This window comes from Squalius cephalus, assembly GCF_949319135.1.
Source record: "Squalius cephalus genome assembly, chromosome: 16".
NCBI classification, from domain to species: domain Eukaryota; kingdom Metazoa; phylum Chordata; class Actinopteri; order Cypriniformes; family Leuciscidae; genus Squalius; species Squalius cephalus.
In genome coordinates this window covers 19,763,352-19,772,221 of record NC_137137.1, presented here as the reverse complement: position 1 = coordinate 19,772,221, position 8,870 = coordinate 19,763,352, and the positions used below count along the sequence as shown (strand labels likewise).

General features: G+C 40.2%; 1 protein-coding gene across 6 annotated transcripts in view; it reads right to left on the bottom strand.

Annotated features, from left to right (window-relative positions):
* ep400 (E1A binding protein p400) overlaps positions 1-8,870 on the bottom strand; it is a 33,920-nt gene that overhangs the window by 1,022 nt on the left and 24,028 nt on the right. For 4 of the 6 annotated variants that reach the window (XM_079897119.1, XM_079897121.1, XM_079897120.1 and 1 more), the window contains 21 exons: positions 8,718-8,792; positions 8,483-8,617; positions 8,356-8,397; positions 7,980-8,130; positions 7,650-7,885; positions 7,364-7,537; positions 7,226-7,276; positions 6,470-6,606; positions 6,267-6,323; positions 5,975-6,053; positions 5,512-5,706; positions 4,612-4,657; positions 4,399-4,511; positions 4,069-4,261; positions 3,764-3,903; positions 2,932-3,126; positions 2,685-2,847; positions 1,783-1,833; positions 674-810; positions 429-569; positions 229-282 (listed from right to left, as the gene is read on the bottom strand). In XM_079897119.1, coding sequence (XP_079753245.1) covers positions 229-282; positions 429-569; positions 674-810; positions 1,783-1,833; positions 2,685-2,847; positions 2,932-3,126; positions 3,764-3,903; positions 4,069-4,261; positions 4,399-4,511; positions 4,612-4,657; positions 5,512-5,706; positions 5,975-6,053; positions 6,267-6,323; positions 6,470-6,606; positions 7,226-7,276; positions 7,364-7,537; positions 7,650-7,885; positions 7,980-8,130; positions 8,356-8,397; positions 8,483-8,617; positions 8,718-8,792 — 2,565 coding nt within the window. The remainder of the gene's footprint in view (positions 1-228; positions 283-428; positions 570-673; positions 811-1,782; positions 1,834-2,684; positions 2,848-2,931; positions 3,127-3,763; positions 3,904-4,068; positions 4,262-4,398; positions 4,512-4,611; positions 4,658-5,511; positions 5,707-5,974; positions 6,054-6,266; positions 6,324-6,469; positions 6,607-7,225; positions 7,277-7,363; positions 7,538-7,649; positions 7,886-7,979; positions 8,131-8,355; positions 8,398-8,482; positions 8,618-8,717; positions 8,793-8,870) is intronic. The other 2 variants (XM_079897122.1, XM_079897123.1) reach the window with 2 other exon arrangements.

Sequence of the window (8,870 nt, the reverse complement as noted above, 5' to 3'; positions counted from 1 at the left end):
TTGAACAGTAGTATAATAAGTATATACAATACAAAACAATAGTATCAATCAGCCAACAAGGAAAGTAATTTCAGAGGGTTTATTAAAGATTAATACAAAGACAAGATTTATTTTGTATGGAATAACATGCATAAAGAAACAGTTTAGAATAAAACGCTATGAAAAGACACAAGGTCACTTTCGACTTAATTTTCAATCCATCAAAAAGAAAGTGCACAAAACACTTACCTGTTGAGGTGACGATACTATCTGCTGCTGAACTATTTGAGGAAGCTTAGCGACCTACAAGCATAAGGGAAAATCACTACAAAGCTGAGCTAGCTACTAATACCACATGCACTACATCGCACTGCAACATTTACATTCTGCTCACACGTGTCAGGCTTCGCTCTTGTGTAGGTGGTCTCTTTAAAAGCGGAACTTCTTACCTGTATCTGCTGAGCTGTCGCAGGTTTCTGCGGCTGTGCGATTGAGGTGGTGAAGAACTGGGTCTTAATGCCGGGCTGCAGTTGAGTGGTGGCGGCGTACGTCACTTTCTGCTGCTGTTGGGCTGCGCTTTGAGCAGCCTGCTGAGTGCCAAGTTAAACAGAGAAATAAAGAGGGAGAAGGGTTGAAGAGACATTTATATAGATAAAGCTTAATTCAAAAATAAATCACATTGGCTGATTGGTACCTTTTGCTGCACGGCAGCCTGTGTTTGCTGTGGCTGCGCTGCCTTCTGGACGGCGGCTTGTGCAGCGGCCTGCTTTTGTCTGTGCAACAGCTGCTGAACCTGCTGCACCTGGAACGGGTGGGTTACCACCTGACCACCTGCACAAACACATACATGCTTAAGATCCCCTAAAAGGTTATTGACAGGAGAGAAAAGAAAGCATGCATCTCCACTGCCAGAGTCAAGCTCGCGTTGTCATAAACGGTGCAAAGAAACGGTAGTGTGCCACTCATAATAGTTTCATTAAGTCTCTAGGTGTTGATAAATAATTAGTTTTAGGGCAGTTCACAATCATTTTTGGCTTTAAATAAACTTAGATCATCAAACGATTGCTGTACACGCAGTGCGGTTTGCATCTAATGTACCTTGTGTTCACAAATAACTCTGGGTTCACTTTTGAGACCAAATAAATTGAATATTTGGTATAAATTAAGTGCCTTTGAAGCCATGTCTGATCAAGTCAGCAGTATACTTTTATAGCATTTTGAATTCGCTTTTATTTTTATATTTTCAGATTTCATTTTAACCTTAGTTTAAGTTTTAGTCATTTTGTTTTATCTTTTGTCATTTTGTAAATAAATATATAAAATATTTAGCTTCAATTTATATTTATTTCAGTTTAAGTTTTAGTACTTAACACTAATTTCAGTTAGTTGCCAGGGCAACAACACACTTCATGCGTTTTCTCTGATTGGATAGCTATCCGATCGTGAAAAGACCAGGTGTAAATGCCCTCGAAACGCATGAGACGGATTTAAATCTGATCACTCAAACCACTTCAGGAGGTGGTCTGAGACACATTCCAGAAGAAAACTGGACAAGTGGAAATGCATCTGGTTGTTGAAACCACATATGTAAATCTTACTCCTCACAAAATGTTAAAAAATAACCGTGTGGGAGCGTGTTATAGCCAGATATGACGGCGCAACTGCAACACGCATCCGCCTTATATGAGAATCTGAGTATCTCCTCAGCAAGCCGACGCTCAAACTGCCGCAAATGAAACTGAAAGGCGTCTGAGACGCTAAACAATCATCTTCATTCAAAGTAGTGAGACTAAATTATCTTACCAGTGCTGATGCTGCTCTTTCTCCTATTGCGGTCTTTGATCTTGAGATTAGCTGATGATAAATAAAATGCAGCTATGTTGCTTTCATTCACATGAACTTTGTTCAATTTGCATATAGCGCGGGAATTGAAGATCGGATTTATATTCGTTTTGCAGACACATTTATGTGGCCAAGTGTAAATGGAACATTTTTAACAAATCAGATAGCTATCCGATCAGTAAAAACAGGTGTAAACAGGCCCTACGTTATTTCAAATATACATTTTCATCTAATATTTATATTTTATTTCATGTTAGCTTTATTTAAATTACAGAAAACATTTAATAGTTTGAGTTAACCATAACAACAGTGCTACTGCAACAAGTCTAACTGCCTAGTAGAGCTGCACGATTCTGGATAAATTGAGAATCATGATTTTTTTTGTTTCAAACAGAGATCACGATTCTCCCACGGTTTTGAACAGATAACTAAACAAAATAACTTCATTTACTGGAGGTTCCAACAAAATGTTAATTGCTGCAGTCTACTAAAATTGTTTAATTTATCTGAATAAAAAAATAAATAAACTGTGAATGAATGATTCAATGACTTATAAATATTTCACTATAACAATAACAAGACTGTGTTTGAAAAGACTGCTGATGAAGCGGCTTCATACCTATACATGATAACTGCTCTCTCTGGCTCATCAGAAACGCAAACGCAGATTTGAATGTTCCGGTATGATTCTTTTAAAGGTTTAATAGACAATGGCGAATCATTGTCATTTACAAACAAGATCGCATGGGTGTTTGAATCGAGATGGCGATCTTTTAACGATTAATCGTGCAGCTCTACTAACTAGTAAGTGTAACCCTTAGCAAATAATGTCATTCTCCACTTGTTTCAGAGCAAGCCTGTACCTGTTTTCTGCGTCTGTCCGATGGCGACACTAATGCCGGCCACAGTGACAGGAAGGGTCGTGACGCCGGCGGAGGAGACCACAGCAGGAACTGAGACTACAGGAGGTGGTTTGGTCAGAGTCACCTGGGCGGTTTGACTGGGTCCTGGGGCTGGGACACGTGTCTGAATGAAAAGACATGTATAATGATTATGCACCCAGATGTATGTGAAAGGTTTAGTCCTAGGTGTGTGTGTTTGTGTGCTTACCAGTCTGGCCACCTGTAAGTTGGTGACAGTAGTTCCAGTGAGCACAGCTCCCGCTCTGGGTGCAGTGACTGCAGCTATCTGAGGGTTGCCTGTAGCCGCGGGTGTGGCGTGAACCTGTTGCGGCTGCTGAGTCGATGCAGCCTGCTGACCTTGAGCTACCGCCGCCATCTGCAGCTTCTGCTTCTTCAGCAACTCCTGGAGAGAACCAAATGTTAAAAACATGACTAAAAAGAAAGTAGTAAACACTGCAACCAATGGTGAAATCAGTGCCCTGGTAATTATATGTTCTCCAACATAGAGCAGTTTATGCTAAAATGCCAAATATTGGTCAATATATTGGTTAAAGGCACCTGTTAACTAGTTATTATAAAGGATAATTGGAAACATGAGGGTTCATTCCTGACAAACAACATGGAGGAAAGGTTTAGCGACACTAAGCAATTCCGTAATTGCATCTAGACTTTCTTCACCATAGTAAAACCTCAAAAGCAGACTAGGTCAGCAAAAGCAAGTCAGATATGGCCAGTGTTGGGCAAGCTACTTGGAAAATATAGTAAGCTAAGCTAGCAGTTACTGTACATTAAATGTAGCTTCACTACACTGAAGCTACCACCCTGGGGAATGTAGCAAGCTAAGCTACAGCAATATGGCAAAAGTAGTTTACTACATCTAAGCTATTTAGCTTCGCTACTGAAAAGCTATTTGCTTCAGAAAACAGCGACGCTACCACCACGCCACTGAGAAATGTAGTTAAACTAATAGCGACACTACCTTTAGCAACGCTATTACCCAACACTGGATATGGCATCTTCCATACTAAGAGTATGTGTACCTGCTGAGGCTTTCCTACTGCTTTGATCTGTGGAGATGTAGCCTGTGGTTGTTGTTGCTGCTGCTGTAACTGTTGCTGTCGGAGGAGCTGGAATTGAGCTTGAGTGAGTTGCTTACCCTGAGACAACTGCATACCTGGAGCTAGAGAAGCAAAACAATGGTGTAAAAACACAACCATGGCAGACAGTCCAGCTAATTGTGGTTATATTAAAAAACAAACAATGCGGAAGTGTGACTCTCTGAATCGATTCGCCACCAGAGAACCCAAAACACGCATGGCTTCTCTAAGGATGGCATTTGGTCTACCTGGAGCCACCAGCGTGCGTGTTTGGGACTGACCCGGAGTCAGATTAGTGGACACCACAGCTGATGCGGTCACCGGGGTAACGGCTCTCACGCTCTGACCCGTCGCTATGGTAACGACCTCTGCTGGGGCAGCTGTTGTAGGCACTGTTCTCTGCTGAGTGTGAACCACCTGAGCTGTGGCCGTTCCTGCCGTCTGCAGGAGCAAATGTTTGACAAATAAACAGAACAAAGTGGTACAAATGAAGAAAAACCTACACAACAAAATAATAATGAATTGAGCCAATTCATTTTAAATCAAATGTGTGCTGTATGAGGGTGGTCAGGACTCACAGACAGGGCTCCAGGTATGACTGGAGATGCCAGACGTTTATTCGCCTGGAACTGACCGGGAGAAACTCCAGCCACAGTGTTTACAATCACATTCCCACTCACTGTAGCCGTCGCTGAAGTTTAAATAGAAATATACATGAATGAGCACTCATATCAACAGCACTCACAACTGTAGCAACAAGCACAGTTAAAAGTTGTGTAATGTGATGATACCTGGTTGGATGCTTGTGCCCACTGCAGTGGTCTTGATAGCTCCAGTCTTGAGAACCAACAAAAACAAAACAAGATCAACTTATTACACCTCAGTAATCGTATATAACAATCTACTGTTCAAAAGTTTGGGGTCAGTACAGTTTTAATTGTGAAGAAATTAATACTTGAGGTTGCATTAATTGATCAAATTTGACAGTAAAGACATTTATAATACTACAAAAGATTTCTAAGTCATATAAATGCAAAACTTGTACATCACGGTTTGTACAAAAATATTGAGCAGCATATTGAGCTGTTTGATAATAATATAACAACAACATTAGCTACATTTCCATTACCCTTCAAATAAATACGTCAATTTCACAAAAAATCCCATATATCGCAAAAAAAGTTTTTACGCTTGTATGTGGTGTTTTTTTAGACAAATCGAAATACGTAAACGTACCAACATTCGTAACCATGATTTTTGGAATGATTTATCTCGAGAGGAAAAAAAAAACATTTTAGTTGCATAACATCGGTTAATGGAGACGCCGCCATTTCGCAATAGTTTTTTTTTTAATCGACATTTAGAAAATAATCGCAAAAGTCTTGCGGAAAAAATCTGCAATGGAAACCAGGCTATTAATAATAATAAGAAATGTGTCTTAAACATTTAGCATATTAGAATGATTTCTGAAGCCTTGGAGAGCATTTAACTTCTTTCAAAAACATCACAAATCTTACTGACCCCAAACTTTTGAATGTTAGTGTATATATGAAAAACATATGTGTTCTATAGAAATGGCTAAGACCTGGTATTAACATTCATCTTGTAATTGTAATGGTAATTTACAGCTATATACAGGTGTATGCAAGGTCCAGTGTGACATTTAACATGCAGTATTATAGGAGTCTAACCAGTACAGCAGTGTTGGGGACTGCTGCTGCTCCGGGTTGGTTGGGCTGAGGCACTCCGGTGGCCTGTGTGCCTGCAGCAGTGGCCTGCGGCTGGGCTTGAGTCTGTGCGGCAGCTCCCTGAGGCTGGGCGGCTCCTGTAGTCTGCTGCTGTTGTTGCTGGGCTAACTGCTGAGCCCTCTGCTGTTCGGCTAGTGCCTAGGGAGGAAAAGAAAGGAGGGTTGAAAACAAGCAGCAGTTAAGAAAAATTATAAATAACAGTTTGGGGTTGGTAAGATTTTTTAATGTTTTTAAACTCTCTTATGCAAAGCTACATTTATTTGATCAAAAATGTTCGTATTCTGAAGTATTACAATAATTTTTTACATACTGATCCCCAAAATTTTAACGGTAGTGTATATGTATTTGATGTGCAACTCAAACTGGAAAACTGATGTTTTTAAGCAGTTCTTGAACTAAATCACACCTTCTTCTCTTTTGCGATTCTCTCTGCTCTCTGAGAGGCAACCTGGATAGGAGGCAGAGGCTTGTCGTAGCTTATCCCGCTATAAACACAAAGAAAAAAAAATGAGATGCAGCTTAAACACAAATGAATATCAAACGTGACTAAATATGTACAATATATTGAAGACTGTATCTATGTTGAGTTTTTTTTTTTTTTTTTAAATAATCAATATCAGTCCAAAATGTCCAATATTAGAAGTTAATAACTTCAGGACTTATTTTGTACAAGCAAAGCGACATGTCAGAGTCAATACCTCTCAGCCAGCACAGAGGCATGCTTGGGGTTCTTCTGGAATGGATTCATGCCCAGTCTAGAAACAAAAACACCCAAAAATATGAAGAGGATTCTATTTTTGCTTTGACAAAATTACAATCAAAAATTCTAAAAAAAAAGTTTTTTTGCATCATTCAAGTTGATTTTAATGTTGTTTGTGTGTTGGACACTGCCTACACGTACAGTGGTTTTATGGGTGGGCTCCTCTTGCTAGCGATGATTTTCATTAGCTCAAAACGGCTGTTGTACAACTGGATCTGTGTAGCGTTGTCATCCTGTGTGTAGATCTGACATGTGCGCAGAGGACGACTGTTCTTGGACTGCGCAGGAAAGGAAGCGTTACCAAACCAAAACCAGCCAATAATACATAAAAAAATTCAATTCAATTCAATTCACATTTATTTGTATAATGCTTTTCACAATACACATCGTTTCAAAGCAGCTTCACAGAAAATGCATAATGTGAGTCCACATTACAATTTAGAGTGATCTGTTATCAGAGGTAACTGTCTAAGTTATGTATTTCAGAAATGTACATATACAAAGTACATATACAAATCAGTTAGATACAAATTTATTAATTTAAACAATGTAATAATTTAGGGCAAAAACAATGAGCTCTGCAGTAATTAGAAAAAAATCTTTACATTGTTTTTTTTTAGCGCAATTTTCCACCGGACAAATTGCGATTGTTAACTCATGATTTCTGTTCTGTGCGTCTGTGCGCACCAATCTTGCACTTCTATCTACTCCTCAACCAGACCACCTAGAGACTTCGGGTTTTCGGCATTATGTTAAGGAAGGTCTAATCTCGGGAACGCACAAAAAAAATCCAGGAAAAGATTTACTATCTCTTAGTGTTGTGATCCCATGAGGTGAGAAAATTGCGCTAAAACACTCACTGAGTTTTTATTACTTGTTTTTAAATGTTTTACATACCTTATAAATGCTCTTGGTCTTGTTCTTCTTAGGGTTAGCTTCATATATTAGCTGTAGGACAATAATGTCACAAAGAAAATGTTAAAGAAAATAAAAAAAGAGAACTCACAACCAGGTGATACTGGTACAATCTCTCACCTTGCCCTCCTCTCTTGGAATGATGACGTTCTCGTAGCGGCTACGGCATTGCTTTGGCGAGCGGTAAATCCTGCTGCAGGAGTTGACCACATCGCTCACCAAGTCCCAGTTAGGAGTGTGAGCTGGAGACACGATGGTCAGGTTCAGAGGAAGTTCCAGTAACTGCTTTACAGCCTGTGAAAATAGGGGGAAAGAGAATTACAACCTCAGTTTATCCATCCAACACACAACTGTGTGGTCATAATACTTATGAAATGATAATGTGATAACGTGATTGATCTAGTACCTGCAGCAGGGCCCAGTCCTCACTGATGAGCCACTCAGGGTTGTCCTGTCCGGCCTCCATGGCTGGTTTGAGCAGTGAGGGAAGAGGTTTGGCGAAGGGAGCCTGTTGCTTCAGAGAGAAGTTCTTTTTCTGATCTTTGCCTTCCCGCCTTACCTTGAGCAGACTGGCCTTGTCAAAGAGAGAGCGTGGAGGAATCACTGATTCTCCATGGCCCTTCTTTTTCTTACGTCCCAGAGCTGACGAGAGCGGGGAGAGAGACAGAGAGAGAATTTAGCATCTGTTTGAGCACAGTAAGTTCAGACGTCGGCAGCGTTTCTTGAGCAGTCAAACCTGATGGGTCCATGTGTCTCTTGCGCTCTTTGCGGACGTAGACCGGGGGCAGTTTGGACTCAGGCATGGGCGCAGTGTCATACATGAGGCAGATTACAGAGTCAATGTAGATATCATTATCATCCTGCGGAGGAGTTGGGGGAGTCCACAGCTACAAAATAAAGCAACAGTAAGAGTTAGAAACAATTTTCAGGGTTTCTGATTAAATATTGGGCCAATACAAATCAGGCCAATTATTAGGCCAAATATTAAAGCCAATTTTTTATATCCTAGGGTTTTTGGCATATATATACATACATACATACAATTTTGGGGTAAAATGTGTTTTTGTGAGATTCGCCCTAAACCCTTTAAAAGTGTGCAGTCTTCAACTTACCGGCATTAATTCCGTCTGTCCATCGTTCTCGAACACATACTCCTGTAAAGAGGATAGGGAAAAGTTATCGAATCTACACTACATGACATAACTTCCTACAGAAAAGCACATTAGAATATATTTGTACCATGTTGTATGCGTCCTCTCTGGTGTAGGTGAACAGATCCTCCTCATCTTCTAGGATCATTTGTTCCTCTTTCTCCACCTTCACTTTCTGTTGCTGCTGCAGCTCCCAGCCTCTCTTAGCAGCCTCTATGCGCTCCTGCAACTCACACAAACACTGACAATTAAACAATCTGTATTGAAGTATTTACAGGGTGGGCATAACCCATTCATTGTCATATCTAAAATCATTTTCATACCTTTATAAGCTGTTCGTCCTCGCTGATGTGCAGATACTCCAGATAGTGCAGTGCGTATCTCTCAATAGGAGTCAGCTAGACAACACACCACAAACTTCAATCAATACATCACAGCTCTTCCTCATTTTTCGGGAATGTATTTTTATGTGTCAG